Consider the following 27,153-nt stretch of genomic DNA (forward strand, 5'->3'; position numbering starts at 1 on the left):
TGAATTTTAAAGTTACTTTATTAAAAAATATCCCTCATGGTAATTTCTCATAAAAAATACATACATGCTTTCACTTACACGTTCTATTTAATACTACTGATTTCAAGGCAATTTTAAGTGCAGTTTTGAAAAGCATTCAGGATTTCTCCTTAAAGTATATGAAAAAATTATATACATTGCTTGCAGCATTGCGAAGTCGTTTCAATCATGTCCGACTCTGTGCGACCCCAGATGACAGCCCACCAGGCTCCCCCGTCCCTGGGATTCTCCAGACAAGAACACTGGAGTGGGTTGCCATTTCCTTCTCCAATGCATGAAAGTGAAAGGTGAAAGTGAAGTCGCTCAGTTGTGTCCGACTCTTAGCGACCCCATGGACTGCAGCCTACCAGGTTCCTCCGTCCATGGGATTTTCCAGGCAAGAGTATATCATGCTGAGGCACAAAAAGGAAAACAGTCCTTATTAAGCCAAATAGAAATGACTGTATAGACAATTCATTTCCTCAACAAGCATTTACTGAACACTTGCTGTGTTCAGTAACACTCTTAAAGTGGTTAGAAAGGACCCTGGAGTTAACACCTACAGGAAGCAGGGTTATGTTCACCATTAACACGTAGATGCAAAGGTTCACATGTGACAATGGCTTTTTTTTTTTAAAAGAGACTGCAGTTTTCAGACCAAAAGTGACATGGCCAGACAGGCTCTTTACACTTTTATCTAAACCATGACACTCCATCTGATTTCTATCAAGTGACGCCATTTCTGAAATCCTGGATCTGTTCATGGAATAAAAGTGGAAAAGCTCTTCAGGAAAAACAGATCCTTCCCAGTTTGTCACCTTGGTTGATCTCATGAAAACTCTCTGGAGTCTGCTGTAAGTCTGTAACCAATTAAGGACTCTTTACCACCTTCATCCACAAGCAGATCCACTAACACATGCGGTTTATCATAACCAAAGGAGGTGGTGGTGTTTCTCAGCGTTATGAAGTCTTGTCCTTCAGTCTTTACTTCAGTTTTATTACTTGGGGGAAATTCTGAGCTGGAGCAGTTGTCTGACACCGCCAGGCCACTATCAGAGCCATTTCTGGAGTGATACGCATTCAAAGTGATGCTGCAGGATTCAGACTGGTTGCTGCTTGCGTGGATAGAATCCTCTCTCTCTGGGGTCAGAGGACTACATGGGGCCAAGTCAGAAATATTTTCTTCAATGGTCACCACTTCCATTTCACTAGAAAGATCTCCGTGTTCCACTTTTCCTGGATTGTCCTCAGTGTGCAGGCTTGAAATGGTCCCTGGGGACAGCTGCTCATTTTCTACGGCAATTGGCTGGTAGGTGATGGGTGATATAATTTTTGAATCAAATTTTGCCTCTGAAGAGGCATTTTTTACCACAGACAGCTAAGGGAAGAGAAATCAGTGATTAAACAATAAATTATTAAACTTAAGTGCTTATTCTCAAAAAAAAAAAGTTTAAAAGGGTAGAGGGTAACTAAATGTATCACTCATTGGCATATTTAGGATAACAGTGGAATAGAGTCTGATAATTGCCTTTTCTTTCTTTTTAATGGAAACACCATTAAGATTAAAATCAAGTTTTTAGAAAGTCACTATCTCACCAACATATGTTGCTTTTTGTGTTACCTTCAACAAGCATGCACATTATGTTTGTAATAGGAGTATAGTTACTTATTCTAGGTAATGTTTCACCATTTGTCTTTATAGTCTAATTTTCATAGGCTCAATAATTTTATATTGATGATGAAATCATTTATCTAATACTAAGTGTTAAGGTGTTCGAATTTTTACCATTTATAGAACATGCTAAAGTTAATACTTTTATACATCTTTTTATTTATGAAACTATCTTTTTAAGGATTAATTTTTTAGAGTGTGGCATGCTTAGGATGCTGCTACTTTGTACACCCATTGCATACTTATCAACTCCTCAGGGTTAAAATTTCTTTTTTTGCCAGCATACACTACTTTTATTACAAGGTACTAGTGGATATTCAGGTTTATTTTTCCTTCTCGAGTAGGTGTAAAATAGCATACTGCGAGCTTCGTTTGTGCTTAACCACTGCTGCTAAGTCGCTTCAGTTGTGTCCAACTCTGTGCGACCCCATAGACTGCAGCCCACCAGGCTCCCCCGTCCTTGGGATTCTCCAGGCATGAACACTGGAGTGGGCGGCCATTTCCTTCTTTTAACCACTGCTGCTGCTGCTGCTAAGTTGCTTCAGTCGTGTCCGACTCTGTGCGACCCCATAGACGGCGGCAGCCCGCTAGGCTGCCCCATCCCTGGGATTCTCCAGGCACTAGTAGTTAATAATTCATATATGAATTGTCTGCTAACTTTTGACAGTTCTTATCCCCTCGACTTAAAGACAGTGTTTCCATAACAAATTTACATGTGCCCTTTACATATCACAGGTATGATTCCTGTCATATTTGACTTAAATAGTTATCATTCTGACACTTTTAAATGTTCTTTTCATTATACTTTAAAATGTTAGGCACTAAAATGTCAACCTTCTAGTTTAGACTCACTGTTGGTCATCTTTCCTTCTACACTTCAACTACCATGAAGCATTTCTGTATTCGCAGGTTTTCAAAAGCCACACCTTATTGACAGTGGGCCTTAGCACACACTGTCCCTCGGTACCTGGACAAACTCCTCTGCCTCTCAGGACTGTTTAGCTGTCACTGCTCCTGGAGAAGCCATGACTAACCCAACTCTGCAAAGATGGACCAAGTCCTCACCGGCATGTATATAAACCTCGATCTTCAAACCTCAGATTGCACTGGACAACCACTGAGTCCTTATCATTTTTCCACTTGACTTTAAGCTCCTGAGCACTTAGGCCTAACTATGCCTCTGCCCCTCAGATAAAAAGGCACCCGGTGCATAGTAATAAAAAAAAAAAGTGGTTTTGGGTATGTGGCAGATTGAGTGATTTATGATAGGTGACATGCAGCTGAGTATCATTCTACTTTAAAAAAATTTTTGAAGAATTATCAAAAAGGTTTAAATTAACATTTAGTGTCCAGTTCACCCTTGAACAATACAAGGGTTAGGCACACTGGGCCTCTCTTGCAGTCAAAAAATCTACGTATGACTTTTGACTCTCTAAAAACTTAACTACTAAGAGTCTGCTGTTGGCCAGAACTACCAATAACATAAACAGTTGATTGACCTGTATGTACCCTGTGTATTATATTTATACGCATTTTATACATTTACGACATACCTAACTTCACTTAATTTTTTCAATACTTCTAGGCTATATGGTGAGTTTTTTTTCAAACTGTCACAAATCTCCAAAAAAATTTCCAATATATTCACTAAAAAAATACTGAAGTGGCCCTGTGCAGTACAAATCCATGTTGTTCAAGAGCCAACTATAAATAAATAAAGAAAAAAATATCTAAATATATTACCAAGGATTTGGGTAACTTGGTGCCTTCTCGCTTAATTGGATAAAACTTCTTAATGATACAACATACAACTACCAGAGCAAATACAAGAAAGAGAAGTAAAGCAGCAACAATAGGAATCCAAACAGGATCTACGAAAAGGGAAAAAAAACCACAAATTAGAATTGCAGTCAAACAGTGCTAGATCCATCAAACAGTTTTATACAGTCTCAGTGCTATTCTTTAATGGATTTACATATCCAGTAATTAATATGGTCAGAGTTTTAAAGAACACTGACACAGAAGTCAGAAGACATGAGTAAAAAATTAGGTACCTGTCCAAGATATCAACATGCGATTCTTCCCAGCTTTCAGATTCTAAACTTTATGCAACTATACTGTCATATAGTGTGGCTAAAATGACTTTTTCATAATAATTTCCTTACAGCCCCCAATACAGGCTGTTTCTCTCAGTTGAAAAGGCAAAAAAAAAATAATTAAATATATCTCTTTGGAAATAAACTCTGGTAATGTCTGTAACTCTTTTTTTTTTTTTTTTTGTCTGTAACTCTTAAAACAATCTGTATGTCTTTTAGTCCCACTCTTCTGAATTGTTACATTTTGTTATTTAAAGATTACAAAAACTTTATAAAATACACAGATGTACACAAATACACACATACAGGCAAGCTGCACAGGAATAAAGTCCCTTTGAATGTAAATCAGATATAAAGAATACATAAAATAGGGAAGGGAAGGTTTGTTTCAGGGCACAAACATCTATAATCACGACTGTATATTTTTCTCTAATGCTGCTTTTTATTTTCACAGCACAATCTTCAATTTTTTTTTCCAGTCCTCTCTTCAAATTAACAGTGCTCTACATGCTGTGGTGGTGTTTGCCATCCTTCACAGCATTTTATTACCTTTAATTTCTATTCCAAAGTTACTTCTTTGAAATAATAACTCTGACAGCAAGATCTTTTTTGACCCATCTCCTAGAGTAATGAAAATAGAAACAAAAATAAACACATGGGACCTAATGAAACTGAAAAGCTTTTGTATGGCAAAGGAGACCATAAACAAGGCAAAAAGATAGAAAGGGACAAAATATTTGCAAAGCAAAGGAAAGAGGATTAATCTCTAAAATATATAAACAGCTCCTGGAACTCAAAATCTAAAAAAAAAAAAAAAACAACCCCAAAAAACAGCCCAGTTGAAAAATGGGTGGAAGACCTAAACGGACATTTCTCCAAAGAAGACATACAGATGGTCAAGAGCACAAGAAAAGATGCTCAGCATCATAATTATAAGAGAAATGTAAATCAAAACTACAATGAGGTTATCACCTCACACCAGTGAGAATGGCCATCATCAAAAATTTTCAAACAATAAATGCTGGGAGGGTGTGGAGAAAAGGAAATCCTCTTGCACTGTTGGTGGGAATGTAAACTGATACAGTTACTGTGGCAAACAGTCTGCAGGTTCCTTAAAAACAGAACTACCATACAACCCAGCAATTCCGCTACTGGGCAAATACCCTGAAGAACCGTAATTCAGAAGTGAGATGTATGGAGAGAGTAACATGGAAACTTATATTGCCATATGTAAAATAGACAGCCAATGGGTATTTGCTTATGTCTCAGGGAACTCAAACAGGGGCTCTGTATCAACCTAGAGGGGTGGGATGGGAAGGGAGATTGGAGGAAGGTTCAAGAGGGAGGGGACTTGTATATACCTATGGCTGATTCATGTTGAGGTTTGACAGAAAACAACAAAATTCTATAAAGCAATTATCCTTCAATTAAAAAATAAATAAATTTAAAAAAAGGACATGTGTACCCCAATGTTGACTGCAGCACTATTTACAATAGTCAGGACACAGAAACAATCTAAATGTCCATCCACAGAGGAATGGATAAAGAAGATGTGGTAAGCAGTTACAATGGAATATTACTCAGCCATAAAAAGGAATGAAATTGGGTAATTTGTATAGATGTGGATGGACCTAGAATGTGTCATATAGAGCACAGTCAGAAAAACAAGGATTGTACGTTAATACATATATGTGGAATCTAGAAAATGGTACAGATGAAACTATTTCCATAGTAGGAATAGAGATGAAGACATAGAGAACAGACATGTAGACATGGAAGGGAAAGGGTGGGACAGACTTGGAGATTAGCCTGACATACTTAGACCACCATGTGTAAAACAGATAGCCAGTGGGAACCTGCTATAAGGTGCAGGAAGCTCAGCTTGGTGCTTGATGATAACCTAACTGGGTGGGATGGGGGGTTGGTGGGGGTATATACACACACACAGTTGATTCACCATGTTGTACAGCAGAAACTAACATAGCAATCGTACGCCAACAAAAAAACAGAATAACTCTGGAAGTTACTAAAATAAATGCCTGTATCACACCTGTTAGAGGACATGAAAAAAATTTTTACAAAAGGAAAAGATAAAATAACCCCATAAGCAACACAGCACCCTGCTCAAAAGCACTGGAGTGGACAGGCAGAGAATGCTGCCTGCATATGAGCCACAGAAGTACCACTGTGCAGCCACCTGTCAGTCTGGTTTGTAACTCAGGATTTCTCTTTTTTTTTTTTAATAAATCTGGGGTATTTGCATTATTTCAAATTTTATGCATTTTCTTACTCAAAACAGCATAACACAAACGGATATTAAATGCACTGCATCATTTTAAGTTATCTATTTGAAATCCTCATGTAACGGCCTAAAAGTTTTCAGTATTCATTTTAAGTGTTTGGTCTGATTCTTCAGGCTAGATTTTCATTCTTCGAAAAGAAATTAGCAAAATTTTTTGTACATTTTTAACCTAGGAAATATATTCTAAAAACACTTGAACACCGTAACATACACACACACACACACACACACACACACACACACACACACGCACACGCCCAAAGACAGTCAGCAAAGTATGATTTATAAAGACAAATCGACAAGTTAATCCAAAAATTGAGAAACATTAAATATGATCTTTGGGCTTCCCTTGTGGCTCAGCTGGTAAAGAATCCGCCTGCAATGCAGGAGACCTGGGTTCGATTCCTGGGTTGGGAAGATCCCCTGGAGAAGGGAAAGGCTACCCACTCCAGTATTCTGGCCTGGAGAATTCCAGAGACACTATAGTCCATGGGGTCGCAAAGAGTCAGACACAACTAAGCGACTTTCACTTCACTTCAATTCAAATATGATCTTCATAATAAAATATTTTAGAGACATTAAAAATACTATTAATAAAGTATGTAAAATAAAATGAAAAAATATTTATAGCATATACTTAGCATGTGTGCATGTGTTCAGTTATGTCCAACTCTTTGTGACCCCACGGACTATATTATATATAGTCTGCCAAGCTCCTCTGTCCATGGGATTTTCCAGGCAAGAATACTGGAGTGGGTTGCCATTTCCTACTCTAGGAGATCTTCCTGACCCAGGACCAAACCCACATCTCCTGTGTCTTCTGCACTAGCAGACTCTTTACCACTGAGTCACCTGGGAAGCCCCATATACTAAGTTCTATTTGTACTACAGCATGATCATGGCTACAAAGCAAAGAAAAAGTAGGATGGAAAAAACCCCACCAAACTGTGAATAATTGAATATTCATTTGGATGGCAGAACTACAGCTTTTGTTTCCTTCTGGCTTTTTATATTTTAAAAATTATCTATAATGAACTTTTAAATTTCATAACATCAAAAATAAGCCCGAAGTTTTGTTAAGGTACCTGCCAAATGAGAATGCCTGTTTAAGAAAATAATAATAAAATGAAAACATTTAAGAATGTGTTATAAAAATGACCTATAATCTATGATTTAAACCCATCTTTTTTTGTTTTTGGATGTTAATTTCCAGTGCTTGTCTAGTTCTCAGGTAACACAATTTTAGTCAGTGCACTACTGTTTAGTTTATAAACTTACTGTCCCCAGGAAGAATATTTTAATGGATATATAACATTTTGCTATATTAGAGTAAGTAACAAACTGATGTTATGTCCTTACCCATAATCCTGAAATGCAGAAGTTTATGCACACAGCTTTATGTGTTACATTTTTCTTTCCTGGGTCAAAGGTCATCACATGGCTCTCTAAACTGGTTGTTTTGTATCTTTTAAGACTGAAAAATGGCCTTATTTTTAATTTTAAACTTCTCAGGAATGGAACTACTAAATATTTTTTGTAAAGAGCAGAGATGTACTGAAATTAAAAATCAACTCTTTTCACATTACCATTTTAGTGATCACTCCTTATACTGGGTTTCCCTGGAGACTGAATGGTAAAGAATGCACGTGCCAATGCAGGGCATGTGTGTTAGATGCCAGGGTCGGGAACGTCCCCTGGAGAATATCCACTTCAGTGTTCTTGCCTGGGAAATCCCATGGACAGAGGAGCCTGCTGGGCTAGTCCACAGGGCCCCAAAGGAATCAAACACTACTTAGGGACTAAACCACAACCCTACATTTAGGAAAAAATTGTAACAACTTACCTTCTGTGTTGTTATCATCAGAAAAGGTAATACAAAGTTCATCAGACTTTTCAGTTGTAACAGCCCATAATTCTGAGACTCCTTCTGCTGAAACACAGTACTGAGAATTCAGTGAGGACACAGGAATATTTAAGAAGCACTGAGTCTCGTTACAATCCTCTTCCTTCGTGTACATTTTATCCGTAGTCTGGACAGAAGAAGAAAACAAAGAAAATGCATGGCACCTTTTACTTTGGGAAAAAAAAAAATCACCATACTTACCCTGGTCGAACATTTGAAGAAAAACATAGACATGATGAGTGCTGAACATGTCTGAACATAGTGTTGATATTCATACAGTAAGTCAACCTGTTACTTCAACAAAGCATGATGCATGATGCTATAAATCCATTAAAATGTTCTTTATAGAGATTATAAATTTAAAAATTAAAATATAGATTATGAATATAAAAACTCAAATAGCAGGAATGTTCAGTGTTGGCTGTCAAAGCAACAAATGCTCACTGGTCCTATTTCTATAGTGCCTGAAACTGTGCTGATGTGAGAGACGAGCATGTCATAGGAAGAATAACCCAGGCATCCTGCCGGAGCATCTCTTACCAGTAATACGTGGAAGGGACTGAAGCAATCTCTGGGAGCTTATTATTCATTCAACCAGCCACAGTGCACTGATCACTGTGCTAGGGCCTAAGGACACAAAGGTAAGAAGTGGTGCCTGACCTCCAGTAACTTACGATAGAGTGTACAGGAGACACAAGAAGGAAATGCGAGTGAGTGATGAGGACTGTAAGAGAAAGCCCCACTCTATGAAATGAGGAATAACCAGACCACAGAAGAGGAAACAGTCCATGGGGCCAGAAAAGACTTCAAAGGAGAGCTGATTTGCCAGCTGAATACTGAAGAATAAATAGAAATTCTCCAAAGCAGACAAGGTGGAGAAGGGCATTCTGCAAAAGAGCAGGGTACCTGCAGGAAACTAAGAACAGTAAGCAGTTCACCAGAGCACAAACGAAAATGAAGCTGGAAGGCTGGAGACATGTAGCTGGAAAGGATGCAAGAGGCCAAATCATGAAGGCCAAGGGGGCCATGTCACCAAAGATAATTTAGAAATGATTTTGTACTTAATGGGGACTTGTTAAAGGGTTTTAAGCAGTGAAGTAATGTGGTCAGGTACACACTTCAGAAAGACAACTCAGCTGGCAACCAAAGTGATGTTTCACAACCTAAATCAGATGTCCTTCTTCTCGTAACATCTTTCCATGACGCAAAATGACTCAGTGAGAAGAGTCAGATCTCTCCAATGTCTCAAGAGAAGTGGTCCCCAGTGAACTTTCCCATGTCAGCTGCCCCAGTGCTCTGCCCCGCTGTGGTGCTCCCTTCGCGTGCCTGGGTGCCTCTGCCAGGCTCTGCCTGAAACACTCTCCCCACGTACATCCAGGAGCTCACCTCCTAACCTCCCCCAGCCCTGGCTCCAGTAACACTTCCCAGCAAGGCCTGGCCACCCTGCTGGAAATCACTACTGCCCCACCCAGCTGCCCGGCCCTCCTCCCTGCTCTGTGGTTCTCCCACAATACTTATCACTGGAGCTTTGTCTGCACTGCTCACGGCTACTCCTAGGGCCTAAAAGGCACCAGGCATGTGCTTGACAAATGCTGTTAAGTAAAGGAATGGCAGTGCTGTGGACAGTGGATGCAACAGAAAAATTTTAGGCAAAGTGTGGGCTGCACGTCACTGCCAGGGTGCAGTCATGTCCTACAGAAGTATGGGTAGCTGCTTCTTTCAAAGACAGTGATTCCAATTAGAGCTTTGTATTACTTCACGTCACTACCAATGAGAAGAAAGGATTAAAGCTATCCTCATCTTACCAGTGGAGAAATGGAGATACACAGGTTAACAAATGGAGAGACACAGGTTAACAGTCTAGATTAGAACCACACTGTTAAAAGAGGCAAAGAAAAAACTTAAAATGTATTCACGTGGCAAGTATTAAAGATTAACTCCAGTACTGAGTCCCTTCAATATATATTTCTTTTTTCTTACTAAAACTGATGAGCCATGAGTCTTGACTGAATATTCATAAACATTCTTTCATTTTACCACATACAAAACAATTTATGCAAACAGGAAAATTTCAGTGTAGAAAAAGATGAGATAGAACGCATACCTCGCTTCTATTGATGCTCAAAAACACACTGTATGTGAATGTATAACAAGTATTTTCATCATCATACATAGCTTCTGGCTCTTTTCCATTTACAGTAATTAAAGGGTGAAATATATCAACAATGATTTGGTTTTCCTTCTTTCTGATACCCAGTTTAGGTGGTCCAACTTTCCCTGGGGGGTAGGGAACAAAAAAGAATTTGCATCAGCCTTGGAACTGTGATCCACAGCATATTACATAACATTACCAAACTCAATCCATCAACCTACTCTTTTCGTTGCTGTTGTTCTAAAGCAGGACTGCATTTAAATCGTTCCACAAACATCTAGAATATATTTTAACTGTCTTTAATGAATCTTGGTAAAAAGCCTTGACATAAAAGAAGCTCAATGAATTTATCTTTCCTTTATCTTTGATTCTGTAGATTAAAAATCATTAAACAGAACATGGTTTTTAAAATACATTTCAGAAAAGGCATTGTAATTATCTTTGAGTCCTCATCAAAACCCTTCGTATTTCCAGTGCCTATGGACACGGGGCATGAAGACTTCATAAAAGTTTGCAAAATACATTCAATTTTTACTACGAAAATCAGAACTAGCTATTCACTGATTCCATAATATTATTATTATGTCTTTGATGTCTGGAATTTGTAGGTGAACCATTTATCTATTCTTCCCATATTTACTGCACACCTACTATGTGCCTGACAGATCTGTTTTTACTCACCAATATACCCTAGGGCCTAGCATACTTTCTGGCACATAGTATGACCTTGATAAATCTGTGTGGGAAAAATCTGACATAACAGATAGTATAATTATCAGGGGACAGAAGCGTGGGATCTGGGGAATGAAACTACTTCAAGGGCGGGTAGAGGCAGGGCTTTTAGAAGAGACGAAGTAGGCACAAACCAGAAGGAAGGAGCAGACCCGGCCAGTGGCTGAAGTCACGAAGCATGGAAGCTGAACGAGGATTAAAGAGAAGCTATAAGGCAAGGCATTAAGAGCTACAAGACTGGGAAGGAACCATGTGACTACAGACTTCTCTTACCCATGAGTGACGATATGAAAGCTACAAGGTAGGGTGTTAGCCAAAAAAGAAGAATGGGCCCTGAAGAGTCTGGAGCTTGAGGTGACAACGAAGATCAGGCAGATCATGGGAATGGGATGTCGGAAGCGTGAAGAACTGAAAAATCACTGTGATTGAAGAAATTATAGAGCTGTAAAATTTTTAATGTGTTAAATTAAAAATGTTAAATTTAATGTGTTAAATTGCCAGAGGCCTTGAGGGGAAGACTGAGGGCAGTTCTCAGGTCCTGAGAGCAGTTCTCAGGTTTAGAAGGGCAAAGTGACGGGTACCTCTTATCTTGTGGGGCTTGGGCGAAGAGAAGACAGGAACTCCCTATATTTCTCCAAATGTTCCTGAGGACATTGTGATAATTTTTAGCAACTGCTTATATAAGCAAATATATACAGAAGACACGAATGAAATTAAAATTCAGACATGTATACATTCTACTCACCTTCTTTGCATAAAATAAATTCTTTGGACTGTGCATAGACAGATTCTTCTTGTCCAACCCTGACTTTAACTCTACCCCAGACAGAACTTGATGGATCATTAATTACAGAAAAGATATTACAAGAATGATCAGAGGTATTGCAGGCATCAATCCATTTCCCGTCCCTAAAATAAAGAACACAAAGGTAACTTTTACTGTTAATACATGAACCGTCTCTGTCCGTGCTTTGCTGCTCATTCACAGCATGGAGCTGATAGAAAGAGATGAATAAGAACAGGATCAAGAAGCTAGATAAAGTGGGAAACTTTTACTCTTTGGTTAGAAAATCTGTAAAATCATTTACAATGAAGAGGCTCAATTCAGAATAAGACCTATATAAACCACATTCCACATGCAATTTAAAAAAATCTGTTCTTTAAACAAATCCAGAGTCCATTAACAGTCATAACTTATAGAATCCAACATATAACCCCTGACACTTGTCAAAAATTCTGTTGAAATTTTTCTTTCTACTTCATACATATACTATAGGAAGTAAGATGACTTGGCTGTTTTTAACACAGAACTGTAAGCTTTATTCGTCATGCCTTAACATGTCAGAAGTTGGTCATACTCCTCTACCCTAAATCTGACACGAAGAAGAACTAAGAGGCAGGAAATATTCTGAAAAGAACTAATTTGCATCCTTATTACATCTGGATGTTGTTAAGCAGTTCAGGCAGTTCTGCCACATGGGAAGGAATGATGACGGAAGAATCAGTTATGAGATGTGCAAAGGCCTTGGCATAAACAGGATAAAAAGATAAAAGTGACACTCACTCATAGTTCATCACTTGTACGGTAAACATAGGACTCTGTAGTATAACAGGATAGTCCCAAAATATAACCGTGTTCAAGTTGTAGGCTTGTATTGTAACATTGGTTGGTGGTGGCACTACAAGAAATGCAAAAAGTAAGGATCATAGTGAGCAACAAACATTAACATTACAAAACCTTAACGGAAGAAGCCAAATATACACTTGAAGGATTCACCAGGATAGAAAATTTATTTAAATTAAGCGTTTCTAAAAATTAATTTTATTAAAGAATGTACAGAAGCATTCTAATTCATTTCAAATTACTGAAACAACATTGTGATATAAGGGACACATAAATACAGTATGAACAATGGTGGTTCCCAGGGGTGGAGGGAGGGGGAAACGTGGAATTGTGTCCAATGGGTACAAATTAGGCATGCAAGTTAGTAAGTTCTCGGTATCTGCTGTATACCCTTGTGCCTATAATTAACGAAACTGTATTGTTTACTTATAGGAAGACTCTTGACAGTCCTTGGACAGCAGGAAGATCAAACCAGTCCATCCTAAAGGAAATCAGTTCTGAATATTCACTGGAAGGACTGATACTGAAGCTGAAGCTCCAATACTTTGGCCATCTTATGTGAAGAGCTGACTCACTGGAAAAAAGTCTGATGCTGGGAAAGATTGAAGGCAGGAGAAGGGAGTGGCAGAGGATGAGATGGTTGGATGGCATCACCGAGTCGATGGACATGAGTTTGCGCAAACTCCAGAAGATAGTGAAAGACAGCTAAGCCTGGCGCGCTGCATGCAGTCCAGGGGTTGAAAAGTTGTACAGACTTAGTGACTGAACAACAACAACTGCCGTATTTAAAATGTTTTTTATGAGTGTAGATCTCAAGTGTTTGTACCACAATAAAAAATGTGGCATATACATATAATGGAATGTTACACAGCCTTAAAAACGAATACAATGATTCTGACACCTGTTGCAACGTGGATTATCCTTGAAGACATTATGCTAATTGGAATAAGTCAGATACAAAAGGACAAATACTGTATGATTCCACTAATATGAAGCATACAAAATAATCAAATACATTGAGACAGAGACTAGTACGGTGGTTATCAGGGGCGGGTGAGGGGGTAGGAGACAATGGGGAGTTAATGTTTAATGGGTACAGAGTTTCACATGTGATCACGAAAAGTTCCAAAGATGGAGTGCTGGCTGCACAACAATGTTAATATACTCAATGCTACTGGACAGCACATTTATAAGAAGAACAATGGTAAATTTTACATTATATATATTCTACCACAGTAAAACACAATTGACTTAAAAAATACTAATATAGTATAAGCAACACACTGCTAGAATATTTTAGGAGTTTTTATCAATAATCGCACTGCAATTACAATTGCACTGCAATAATAATCTTCAATTCGTTTAATCACTAGAATTTTCTCTATCTGGTACCAAAGATTGTATTCAATGGCTAGAGAAGAACTGGCCATAAGTGGGATGGTCAATTTCAGTCTAAAGTGCTACCTGGGCTCTCAAACCTCCACTCAGCACTGTTACACACCTTTACTGCCTTTTCTCCAGCACAGCAATAGATACTGAACGACTGCCTGACGGAGCCATCAAGCAGTCCAGTTTCGTCAGCAGCTTTTTTCAAAACATACCCTATATTTCCTTCTGCCTTTGCTCTTTTAAACCATTTTAGAAAATGTCTGTTGATAAGATGTACAAGTGTCACACAAGAAAATAGGCAGAAGTCATTTTAACATCTTATATTCAAACTCTACCACAACCATTATCTAGTTACTAAAAGCTGCCATTTCTTCCCCTGCTGGGTGTAAATGGTTATCGTCTACCACCCCACAGAAAACTGAACACACACCTCCCTTCCTCCTTCTCTTTCTCTCCCCCTCTCCTTTCTTGCCCTTCTCTGTGAACAAACATGAAGGTATAGAGTTAGCAATATGACCTGAAATGTAAGACCATTCAATCCTACCTATCTAGAAAACTCCATCAAACATGATCTGCTTGTACAGCTAAAATAAATAAATGAATAGCAATGTGGTTAGGTGCAGTGGCTTCCAAACATAACTTGTCACCCTAAAAACCTCAAAGAGAGCCAAAAGTTTATACTTTTAAAAAATGTATTCCAGATAATAATGATAATCACTTAGATTTATACTGAATTGTTTGTTGTTTATTCACTAAGTTGCGTCTGACTCTTTGTGACCCCACAGACTGCAGTCCGCCAGGCTCTTCTGTCTATGGGATTTTTCAGGCAATACTGGAGTGGGTTGCCATTTCCTCTCCAAGGGGACTGTCCTGACCCAGGGATCAAACCTGCATCTTCTGCACTGCCGGAGGATTCGTTACCACTGAGCCACTAGGGAAGCCCTATACCCAGTAGCCTTATACCTAGTAGACTGTTCTAATAAGAAATATATTCCCTAGGTTAGACCTTAAGAAATCTGGATTCTTTCCTTGCTATATTACTAAAGAGTTGTTTCAGAATCCCTCACCTGTCAAGTGAGGTGTTAATTTCACATACACAGGATATTTGCTTACTGCTGAAGAAAACACCTACTATATTTTTTCCCAAAACAAAAATTCCAATATTTGAAGCCAAACTGGTACACTGTCTTAATTTACAATTATTTAGCAATTGCATTATTGTTTCAAAGCAGAACACAGATCAAGAGTTATTTAGGTAAAAAACACAGTGTGTGCCTGCATGCTTAGTCACGAAGTCATGTCTGGCTTTTTGCAACCACCTGGACTGTAGCCCATCAGGCTGCTCTGTCTATGGGATTTTCCAGGCAAGAATACTGGAGTCGGTTGTCATTTCCTCCTCCAGAGGATCTTCCCGATCCAGGAATCAAACCTATGTCTCCTGTACTGGCAGGCAGATTCTTTACTGCTGAGCCACCTAAGGAAGCCCTCAAGGACAGTGTGATTCTATTGTCATACCCCGACCCCTTTTTTATTTTTCCCTTTATATCAGTGGTTTTCCACAAGAGGTGCTATGTCCCCTAGGGATATACGGCACTGTCTAGAGACAGTACGGTTCTCCTAAGGGTGTGGTGCTGGTGGGGTTCTACTCGCATCTAAGGGACAAAGGCTGGGGATGCTGCTGATATCCTGCAACACACAAGACAGCCCTCCACATTTTGGCAGTCAAAAATGTCATCAGTGCCGAACACTGAGAAACCCTGCCTTATCATAATTTTAGGAATCGTTTTTATTTAAGAAGAAAATTAATTTAAAGAGAGAATGGAATTCAAAATTACCCCACACCTGTCAGAATGGCTATCATCGAAGTCTATAAACAACAAATGTTGGTAAGCATGTGGAGAAAAGGAAACCCTAGTATACACTGTTGGTGGGAATGCCAATCAGTGCAGCCTCTATGGAGAACCGTATGAAGGTTTCTTAAGAAACTAAAAATAGAACTACCATATGATCCAACAATTGCACTCCTGGATATATACATATATCTGAGGAAAATAAAAACACTAACTTGAAAAGATATATGTACTCCAATGTTCACAGCATCATTATTTACAAAAGCCAATATATGGAAGCAACTCAAGTGCCCCAAAATGGAAGATATGGTGTTTGTATGTGTATATATAATATACATATATGCATATATACACACATACACAATGGAATACTACTCAGTCACAAAAAATGATGGCATTTTGCCATTCACAGCAACATGTTTGGACCCAGACTGTATTATGTTTAGTGAAAAAAGTTAAAACACTGTATATCATCACTTACACGTGCAACCTAAAATCAAATGGATGACTGTATCAAAAAGAAACAGGCTCACAAATATAGAGAACAAACCAGTGGTTACCAATGGTGTGGTAGGAGTAAGAGAGGAGTAGGGGATTAAGAGGCACAAACTACTATGTCTAAAATAAATAAGCTACAAGAATACACTGTACAGCACAAGGAATATAGTTGATTAATAAGTTTAAATGGAATACAATTTAAAAATATTGAATCACTGTTATATACCTGAAAGTAATACTGAAAATTAACTACACTTCAATAAAAAATAAAAGACAAACAGAATTTTTTGATAAACTAATACGTTTTACACTTCCTGCTCAGCAAATAGCCTTGGTGTCTCTTGAAATCTCTAATTTCCATATTATTCACCAAAGTAGTAGAACACTTTGTACCTAAAGATCGAAATTATGAAGTTGGAATGATGTCTCATGTTCAAATATTCAATATGCCCTTTAACCTGTAGCCAGTGATCAGACAGCATTTTCCTACTTTTCCTTTCTGGAATAATGTTGATGGCTTTTGGTATCTATCATCGCTGGTTCTCTAAGCAATTTTCTTGCAGGTAGTCAGGAAGCACTGGACTTGCCAGATTTCGCCCTGGTGTTAGTCGAGTTCCCGTGGCCATACACAGCAGGGTGGACTGAGCCCTCCTTAACAGGGCTCCTTCCTCTATGGTGTGTTCACACCTCAGCTTCATGAAGCAACCTGTCTCAAACAGTTTACTTTCTATGGTTGAGAAGGAAATTAAAGGCATCCCCCTCTAGGGTCAATTCAACATTAATATCAAATATCAATCACACATATAAATGTAATTTTGCAATTACATAAGAAACCTAATGTTAAGAAAATTCGTAATAAATCAGAACGTCCCTCAGATGCCATTTCTTAATTTTAGCATCTTTTGCTGCTCTTGTTGTTCAGTCTCAAAGTTGTGTCCAACTTTTTGCGACTCCATGGACTGCAACACTCCAGGCTTTCCTGTCCTTCACTATCTTCCTGAGTTAGCTCAAACTCAGGTCCATTGAGTTGGTGATGCCATCCAACCATCTCATCCTGTCACCTCCTTCTCCTCTGCCTTCAGTCTTTCCCATCATCAGGGTCTTTTCCAATGAGTAAGCTCCTTGCATCGGGTGGCCAAAATATTGGAGCTTCAGCATCAGTCCTTCCAATAAAAATTCAGGGTTGATTTCCTTTAGGATTGACTAGTTTGATCTCCTTTCAGTCCAAGGGACTCTCAAGAGTCTTCTCCAACATCACACTTCAAAAGCATCAATCTTTGGCGCTCAGCCTTCTTTATGGTCCAACTCTCAAATCCATATATGACTGCTAGAAAAACCATAGCTTTAACTATATTGACCTTCGTTGGCAAAGTGATGTCTCTGCTTTTTAATACACTGTTTAGGTTTGTCATAGCTTTTCTTCAAAGGAGCAAATGTCTTTTAATTTCGTGACTGCAGTTAGTAGCTGAGAATTTACAAACCATCAGGTCCTGGTTTCTTTTAACAGTCCTTCCCTTGATTACTCTCTCTAACCTTGTATTTTACAGTAAGAAATAAAAAGACACCACATGGCACCTTCAATCTGCTTGGAAACCTCCTTTGCTAGGTCACTGGGCTCACCAGGCACATATCCTACTTTCCCTGCTATTAAAGGTGATGGTGGTGTTAAGTTTCCTGCCACTATGTAACAAGGATCCTTTCACAGTTTCCAGTAAAGACAAGTCCTTCACTTCCTTTTAAGTACCTTTTAAAAAATTATTCCCAGTAGGAATATGTATGTACCCAATCTGAAATTAGTTTCTGCATTTGAGGGAAAGGCATATAGAAATAAACCTATGTACTAGAATATAAAATAAAGTGCAATTTATATTTAAGAGGTTACTGAATGATACATTATGAAATACAAACAGCAGCAGACTTATGTTGCATTCATCTTTAGAGTGAATCAAATATTTCCCAAAATTTAAGTAAAAGCTTGGCATGATTAGACTAGGACAAGGACTTAAATCACAGCTTTCAAAGCAATCAAGGCAGGTAGTAGGAAAAGAGGTTTCAATGGATTCTAAAACACAGAAATTACTTACTAGATTATAGGAGAGACTTTTGAATATTTACATCAAAGGATGTAACCTGTGGTTTTAATGCTACAGAAGAGAAACCATGTGGTGATCAGACATCTGCTTTTGTCATCCTTGCCAAAATCACATGATAAAGTAGACATGAGCAGTGTTCTCCTTAAGTTTCAGAATTTTGTAACCTAAAGTTTAAATGGTTACATAATCAGCTTAAAATAATTGAGGCTTACAGCTAACTTCTATTCATAATGAATGTACTCTATGTCAATAAAAATATGTGTAGAAATAGCAAGAGAATGGAGTTAAAGGAGTATCTCATGAAGTAGCATCATCTTACAGATGTCCCCATCTCTTAGAAATGCCCAGAAGTTTTCTGTAACACATGTTGTTTTCAGAAATGGGTTTAGAGTCCTTGTAGCATTATATCTGGCATTATACAACCCAGAGTCAAGTTCAGCTCTGTTTTAAGATCTGCTTCCCCAAACTCCTCTAGAGCTAGCAGCTGAAGGTTAAACAAAATCAAACAAAGGAGGGAGGAATCACTTTTCATAACATTCTAATTACAACACAGATAAAAAGGAGAGATCTGGTTACAGCGGATTGTTTCCTGGTGATAAGATATGCAAAAAAGAGCAAGGATATGAAAAAACAGCAAGGGAAAGGACAGAAAAGACAAATGAAGTTCAGCACGTGGTGAAGCCCTGCCGCTAGATGGGGCAACGGAGGTGTCACCGAAGCCCCTAAACCAGTAGCTAGGACAGCTCTATGATCCTCACTGGGAAAGGCAGCAGGGGGGAAGCACATCATTACAGACACCTCCAGATTTCCTTTGCAGGGACGGTGATAGGGGTGCAGGCAGCCTCCTATGCACCATCCCGTAGCCTCTGAAAGCATCTGTGCTTCGACCGAAAGACGGACAGTCACAGTAGTTCGACGATTTTTACATAATAGCATTCAAAGACAAAAAAATTATGTGAGTGCGTGTGAGCATGGTCAATCATATTTGACTCTGCGACCCCATGGACTGTGGCTCACCAGGCTCCTCTGTCCATAGGATTTTCCAGGCAAGAATACTGGAGTGGTTGCCATTTCCTCCTTCAGGGGATCTTTCCAACCCAGGGATCAAACCAGCATCTCCTGCACTGCAGGCAGATTCTTTACCACTGGGTCATCTGGAAAGCCCCAAAAGTTGTGTATATCTAAATGCAAAACAGAACTCTGCACTCCATGGACACCATTCGACTATCTGCTCACAATCTCTCCAGGGGAAGGACAAACAGAAGCATAAAGAGGTTAAGGAGACAGTGGCCAGTAAGTAAGTTGTTTTGGAGGATTCAAAGTCATCTGACACTACAACTCAAAAACAAACTAACTTAAAGCATCTAGACTTTTTTTTTGAGTGAGCAACTCTCAAAATATCTAACAACTTCCTCATGTTAAAGATGTGGGGTTATGGACATTTTCACAAAGGTTTCTTCTTACACAGCAAAATAAGAAATGACATGAGAAATCCAGGCAGAAAAAGGGAAAAACATCAAGACTTCTGCATTCTTTTCAGAATATATTTATGATTATGATCTATCTACTGGTTTTACGATGCTGATAAAATAACTTTTTCTTACGGCTTTCCAACTTCTTCTCTTAGCAAATATTGATAGCACCATCCTCTAAATTTAAGCTGAATAAAGACATTTAAGAATTCTTGCACATGGTGTTTCAAGCATTCATAAAAGTTTAAAAACTGAAACATTTAAATATTGGGGGGCTTTGAAAGGAATCCTATCTATCACTTTGTGAAACAAAAGGAAAAAATGATCCTATTTAAAATTCCTTCTATTATTTCCTTGTACCTTCGTAAAAAGGGTGTTAGAACTAAGGGTTCAAGTGAGTTCATTAAAATATTTCAGGTCTGTTTCACCTTCCAGAGTTCCTTAGCTCTAGTGTCCTTGAAGTTTTCTCTTCCTCCTGTCTGCAGGTTTTATCACTCACTCTCTCTTCCTTAAAATATAAGACCCAGAAGTAATGTAACTGATGTGAATGAAATACTTTTCTGAAGGATGGTTCTATCAAATCGTGGCTTACACTTAATTTGTAATGAACTAAAACTCCCCAGGTCTTTCACAGAAACCACAACCAAATTAGGGCTTATCCAATAAACTTCTTCCCAGACACTTTTCTGATCTGAAATGCAGCACTGTAATATTGTTCCTGTTTATTCAATTTCATCTAGTTGGGTTTGCTTGGCATGCCAATAAAATTCTAATTGAACCAGGTCCACCTAGTCCATGAGAGAACTCATTTCTCAAGACTAATTCTCATTTGGACTGATAAACTCTAAGTTGAGAAATAGTTTAGGAACAGAAAAAATTAAACAGGACTTTTCAATCTTAGGAAGAATGGGAAAACGTTGGAACAAGGAGTTAGTCACGGAGCTTATTTTAAATTTTTCATATTGATCTGGATGAGTTTGTTTTTAAAGCTGACACAATTTCTCATTCATAACGAAAACAATGCAATATTTAAAATATATATTTGTGAAAATGATGCACATAATTGAATGACAGTCACCAACATATATGAAATATTTACTGGACAAGCTGTGAGCTCAACTTTGTTATGCATTATCTCAGTTAAACACCACAACCGTCCTAGAAGGGAGGTAGTATTTACATCTTTTTACCGAAAAGAGAGGGGAAAAAAAAAAAGCTTAGAGAAGTTACTCAAAGACTTGACAGTGTGCAAAGTTTTGTTGGTTTTAATTAATAAAAGCTGTGTAAGCATCATCTTTGTGATAGTTTACTAAAAGTGGGGAAAAAATATAAATAGAAACTGGAGATAATTGTTTTCTGATGACTTCATAAGCATTTGCTTCAAGTAATTTTGCCTAATTTATTACACTATCACAATTACAAGACAGTCACTGAAAATCTGAACAATATACTAAATTATTTATTTAGAATGGACATGATTGAAATGGATATCTAGTATTGGGATAATCTAAAACAAAGACACTCCCTTAATAAGAAAATTACAAGTAACTGATTCCTTTTTGTCAGGAACTCATTTAATTCTGGCTCATCTTTCATTTTGATTCTTTGTCCAATTAAAATGGAGCCATTAATTATCCATTTAGCTCAGTCTTTAAAGGGGTTATTTCTCTCTTGAGTTCTTTAGGTTTTCTTTTATATAGAACCAAAATGTGGATCTTTCAAAAACCCATATAAATCATGGATCACAATAAAATGAAAACAAATTATTAATACCCTCTTCAATAAATATAATTGAAATGCACTGATTTAAGCATTCTGAATCTCTGAAATACATATAGAATCTAAAGTAATGAAAACTCTCAGCACACCCAGAGCATTACCTAAAGTCAGAGAATGAACAGCTAATAATCAAGTGGAGAAGGTGTTAAGAGCCTCACTCCTGTTTTAAAGCAGTCTGCTCTTCAGATAATACCCAGAGTGGAAGAACAAACTGGAAAAAGGTAGCTGACATCTGTGGTTATACAATGCTCAAGTACAGAAGGCCACAGATCTTCCTATGGAGAAAGGCAGGCAATCCTCCTCCCAGGGCTGGTATCAAGAACACAGGAACTGTGTAGTCCCAAGGGGCCCATGGTCAGGAGGCCTCCGGTCTCAGAAGGAAGGGCCTTGTACTTGGTTTACTGCTCTGCCCTAGCCAGGAACCTCAGTCACTCTCTTCCTCTCTTCCCACATCCAGTCATCCCCAAGTTATGCTCTCTATTCTGATTTTTTCTTTTCCATTTAAACTTACCACTGTCTTCTCCCAGACTTAAGTAGCAGCCTCCTATGTGGCATCCCTCCTTTGAATCTATCTCAAAACTATCCTCTAAGATGAATGGTCTTTCTAAATGGCGTATCTGATCCTGCCTAAAATCACTGATCTCCTGAAAATAATCCCATGGCTACCCACTGATTTGAGCAAGAGTGAGCCTGTTATCTTGTTGGCTCAGCACCTGTACTTCTTTCAGGAACATTATGGCTCTCCCTCCCAGGATTCTCCTACTGTTACCACCTGCAACAGTATCCTTCCCATAGCTGGCACCTGATCCAAGCTGGGCAAATCGGAGCCTTCTTCTGGGATTTTTCCAGGGTGGAGGAAGCTGCAAGATGTCAAAATCCAAAAGCCTATCAACATCCATGATTCCTGCCAAGTAGAGAAGGCTGCCAATAGCCAAAGTCAGTAATAAAAAATGGAGGGTCTTGGCACTTTGAGTTTCTGGTTCAGCCGACATCTCTACGTTTCTGTTTTAACTCTGGTTTGGATTCTCTGAGCCAATAAACTCCTCTTTTTGTTGAAGTGAGCTGAAGCTGTGTTTCTGTCCTTTGCTGTTACACATGACAAGGCACTTCATTAACTGGTTCCTACCAACCAACTGGTTCCTAAACAACAATTTTGCTGTTGTTGTTAGTCGCTCAGTTGTGTCTTTTGAGACCCCATGGACTGTAGCCTGCCAGGCAGCCTCTGGCCATGGAATTCTTCAGGCAAGAATACTGGAGTGGGTTGCCAGTCCCTTCTCCAAGGGATCTTCATGACCCAGGGATCGAACCCAAAATGCTTAAATTATTCCACAAATTCAACTTGCTGTTTCAGAGCCCTTCCTCTGCACACATAAGTCTCTTTGCACCTTCAGCTCCAACTCTGGAGTCACCTTCTCAGTGAAATCTTCCCTGATTCCCCTGCTGAGTCAGGCATCCATGTCTTGCTTTCCAGTAAACTATGTGTAAGTTCTGGCTCTTATCACCATGGACTGAAACTGCTCTTATGGGTGACCAACTTGCCCTAGTAATGGCAGAGGACAGAGTTAAGTACTTCGGACTCTGGAACCCAACTGCCAAGCTTCCCAGTGAATAGCAGCAATTTAGTAGATTCCATGCCTCAATTTCTCATCCATAAATAAGAGCTAGAACAGCGTCTACTTTACAGGACGTTTGGGAAATGATGTGATAAGAACTTACAACAGAGCCCAATAACTGTTAGCTATACCATCAGGATCCTTGAAGGCAAAAACTGAAGTTATTTTTGTCTTTCCAACACAAATGGCGCAATGTCTCTTCCAAGGAATGACTTAACTATTTGTTTGCTTGACTTCTAAAGAGCAAGCCAAAGGAGAGCGGGATACGAAGGGATCGCACCTAACAAGTGTCACAGAGGAAGTTATAACACAGGTGCAGACCCGGAGTTCGCCAAGGGTAAAGGAGGCGGGGTCGCCCTGACCCCTTCCAGGCAGCTGCTAATCGCATACACAGAGGAAACGCTCAAGAATGCCCCGCTTTCCGATAATCTAGGTTTGCCCCTTTTGCAGAGTTTACTGATTTCACCGGAGCTCCTAATTATCACTACACTGAGCTTTAGAAAAATATGTTTCCCGGGAAATCTCTTTAAGCAGGCGGAGATAAAGGAGGAACTGAGGTCTGCCAAGAGACCTACTGCCGGACAAACGGACTCGAGAGTACATGCCCTGAACCACTTCCAGACTCGCATGTAAGACGGCCACTTAACTGCCTTTTAATAATTCTCAGCTGGCGAAAGAACGTCTAAGGATTTGGGGCCGACCTTACGAATATTTAAATCATGAGCTGTGGCCACAGTGTGCAACTGCTCACCAGGTAACTCACTTATTTAAAAACGAATGAAGAAAACGCGTTTTGTTTCGGCAACCGCGGAAGAGGGCAGAAAAAGGGAACTCCGCTGCAAACCGCGGAGACTCGGCGTCACCTTCCCAGCGGCCGCCCCCTTAGGACCCGAAGCCGCCGCCGGGCGTCGAGAACCGCCGCGGGCGCGGCCCCGACCCCGGGCGGGGCTTCCTGGCCGGTGGGGCTCCCTCCTTTCCCGTCCCCACCCGCCTGCGGCCCTGCCGCGAGCGACAGTACCCGAAGAAAGTCCTGGATTCGCGGCGCTCATCTCAACCCAGCTTCCGGTCAGCAAGACAGGGACGAGGAAAAAGAGGAGAGCCATGTTGCTCCAGACTAACGCGGGTGCTGCCCAGCACCACGGCGGGTATACACCCGCGCGGACCTCGGGCTTAGGTCTTGCGTCACTTCCTCCGCCGAAAACCATCCCTCCAGCGGAGGCGGGGCGTGGACGGGAAAGTGGGGCGCGGACAGGGAGGCCGAGACCAGGACTGGGCGGCCAGCCTGGCCAGGAGGCGGGGCCAGGGCCGGGAGGCGGGGCCTGGGCGGGGAGGGCGGCCTGCGTGGGGGTAATTAGGGTTCCTCAGGGGAGGCTGAGGTGGCCTAGGAGGTTGAATCCGGTAGGCGAGCTGGAATACAGCGGGAAGTCAAAGAGAGGTCGCCTCTGTGGAAGCTCGGCGTTAAGGGCACGGCAGTCTGTGGTGGAGATCTTGGCTCACCCGTTTGTGAGCACCTTGGGTCCAAAGGTTATGTTCTTTAAGCTTGGCACTACTTGCCGTAATTCATCTTCCTCTTTTTTTGCAGTGTTCTAGGATTGCTGCTGCTGCTGCTTTTAAGTCGCTAGGTAGTGTCCGGACTCTATGCGACCCCAGGGATGGCAGCCCACCAGGCTCCGCCGTCCCTGGTAATCTACAGGCAAGAACACTGGAGTGGGTTGCCAGAAACTCCAATACTTTGGCCACCTGATGCGAAGAACTGACTCATTTGAAAAAACCCTCATGCTGGGAAAGATTGAAGGCGGGAAGAGAAGGGGAAGACAGAGGATAAGACGGTTGGATGGCATCACCGACTCAATGAACATGAGTTTGAGTAAACTCCGAGAGTTGGTGATGGACAGGGAGGCTTGGTGTGCTGCAGTCCATGGGGTCGCAAAGAGTAGGACACGACTGAGCAACTGAACTGAACTGAGGATTGCAGAACTTTGTTCTACGCCACAGATCAGATCAGATCAGTCCCTCAGTCATGTCTGACTCTTTGCGACACCATGAATCGCAGCATGCCTGGCCTCCCTCTCCATCACCAACTCCCAGAGTTCACTCAGACTCACGTCCATCGAGTCAGTGATGCCATCCAGCCATCTCATCCTCTGTTGTCCCCTTCTCCTCTTGCCCCCAATACCTCCCAGCATCAGAGTCTTTTCCAATGAGTCAACTCTTCGCATGAGGTGGCCAAAGTACTGGAGTTTCAGCTTTAGCATCATTCCTTCCAAAGAAAACCCAGGGCTGATCTTCAGAATGGACTGGTTGGATCTCCTTGCAGTTCAAGGGACTCTCAAGAGTCTTCTCCGACACCACAGTTCAAAAGAATCAATTCTTTGGCGCTCAGCCTTCTTCACAGTCCAACTCTCACATCCATACATGACCACAGGAAAGACCATAGCCTTGACTAGACGAACCTTTGTTGGCAAAGTAATGTCTCTGCTTTTGAATATGCTATCTAGGTTGGTCATAACTTTCCTTCCAAGGAGTAAGCGTCTTTTAATTTCATGGCTGCAGTCACCATCTGTAGTGATTCTGGAGCCCAGAAAAATAAAGTCTGACACTGTTTCCGCTGTTTCCCCATCTATTTCCCATGAAGTGATGGGACCGGATGCCACAATCTTATTTTTCTTAATGTTGAGCTTTAAGCCAACTTTTTCACTCTCCTCTTTCACTTTCATCAAGAGGCTCCTTAGTTCCTCTTCACTTTCTGCTATAAGGGTCGTGTCATCTGCATATCTGAGGTTATTGATATTTCTCCCGGCAATCTTGATTCCAGTTTGTGTTTCTTCCAGTCCAGTGTTTCTCATGGTTTACTCTGCATATAAGTTAAATAAACAGGGTGACAATATACAGCCTTGACAAACTCCTTTTCCTATTTGGAACCAGTCTGTTGTTCCATGTCCAGTTCTAACTGTTGCTTCCTGACCTGCATACAAATTTCTCAAGAGGCAGATCAGGTGGTCTGGTATTCCCATCCCTTTCAGAATTTTCCACAGTTTATTGTGATCCACACAGTCAAAGGGTTTGGCATAGTCAATAAAGCAGAAATAGATGTTTTTCTGGAACTCTCTTGCTTTTTCCATGATCCAGCGGATGTTGGCAATTTGATCTCTGGTTCCTCTGCCTTTTCTAAAACCAACTTGAACATCAGGAAGTTCATGGTTCACATATTGCTGAAGCCTGGCTTGGAGAATTTTGAGCATTAGTTTACTAGTGTGTGAGATGAGTGCAATTGTACGATAGTTTGAGCATTCTTTGGCATTGTCTTTCTTTGGGATTAGAATGAAAACTGACCTTTTCCCGTCCTGTGGCCACTGCTGAGTTTTCCAAATTTGCTGGCATATTGAGTGCAGCACTTTCACAGCATCATCTTTCAGGATTTGGAATAGCTCAACTGGAATTCCATCACCTCCATTAGCTTTGTTGGTAGTGATGCTTTCTAAGGCCCATTTGACTTCACATTCCAGGATGTCTGGCTCTAGGTCAGTGATCACACCATCGTGATTATCTGGGTCATGAAGATCTTTTTTGTACAGTTCTTCTGTGTATTCTTACCATCTCTTCTTAATATCTTCTGCTTCTGTTAGGTCCATACCATTTCTGTCCTTTATCCAGCCCATCTTTGCATGAAATATTCCTTTGGTATCTCTGATTTTCTTGAAGAGATCTCTAGTCTTTCCCATTCTGTTGTTTTCCTCTATTTCTTTGCATTGATCGCTGAAGAAGGCTTTCTTATCTCTTCTTGCTATTTTTGGAACTCTGCATTCAGATGTTTATATCTTTCCTTTTCTCCTTTGCTTTTGGCTTCTCTTCTTTTCACAGCTATTTGTAAGGCCTCCCCAGACAGCCATTTTGCTTTTTTGCATTTCTTTTCCATGGGGATGGTCTTGATCCCTGTCTCCTGTACAGTGTCACGAACCT

The 27,153-nt window shown here is 40.1% G+C and overlaps 1 protein-coding gene across 1 annotated transcript; it reads right to left on the bottom strand.

Moving 5' to 3' along the window:
• Nucleotides 1-24,413, bottom strand: IFNGR1 (interferon gamma receptor 1). The gene is made up of 7 exons (XM_019967495.2): nt 24,212-24,413; nt 12,440-12,554; nt 11,621-11,784; nt 10,096-10,268; nt 7,932-8,118; nt 3,434-3,561; nt 1-1,396 (listed from the first exon to the last, which is right to left on the bottom strand). The coding sequence occupies exons 1-7, from the start codon at nt 24,396-24,398 to the stop codon at nt 848-850; spliced, it is 1,503 nt and encodes a 500-aa protein (XP_019823054.2). The 5' UTR covers nt 24,399-24,413; the 3' UTR covers nt 1-847.
• Between the last annotated feature and the right edge of the window lie 2,740 nt (nt 24,414-27,153).

The sequence above is a fragment of the Bos indicus genome, chromosome 9 (assembly GCF_029378745.1).
Source record: "Bos indicus isolate NIAB-ARS_2022 breed Sahiwal x Tharparkar chromosome 9, NIAB-ARS_B.indTharparkar_mat_pri_1.0, whole genome shotgun sequence".
Classification (NCBI taxonomy): domain Eukaryota; kingdom Metazoa; phylum Chordata; class Mammalia; order Artiodactyla; family Bovidae; genus Bos; species Bos indicus.

What these genes read in the sequence shown, in the direction of transcription:
- IFNGR1 (XM_019967495.2), bottom strand. Translation starts at nt 24,398, where the DNA reads ATGGTTTTCGGCGGAGGAAGTGACGCAAGACCTAAGCCCGAGGTCCGC. An exon ending in ATTTATTTTATGCAAAGAAG is followed by an intron (nt 10,269 to 11,620) that starts GTGAGTAGAATG and finishes CCTACCCCCCAG; the next exon opens with GGAAAGTTGGACCACCTAAA. An exon ending in CCAAGTTACCCAAATCCTTG is followed by an intron (nt 1,397 to 3,433) that starts GTAATATATTTA and finishes CTCTTCCCTTAG; the next exon opens with CTGTCTGTGGTAAAAAATGC.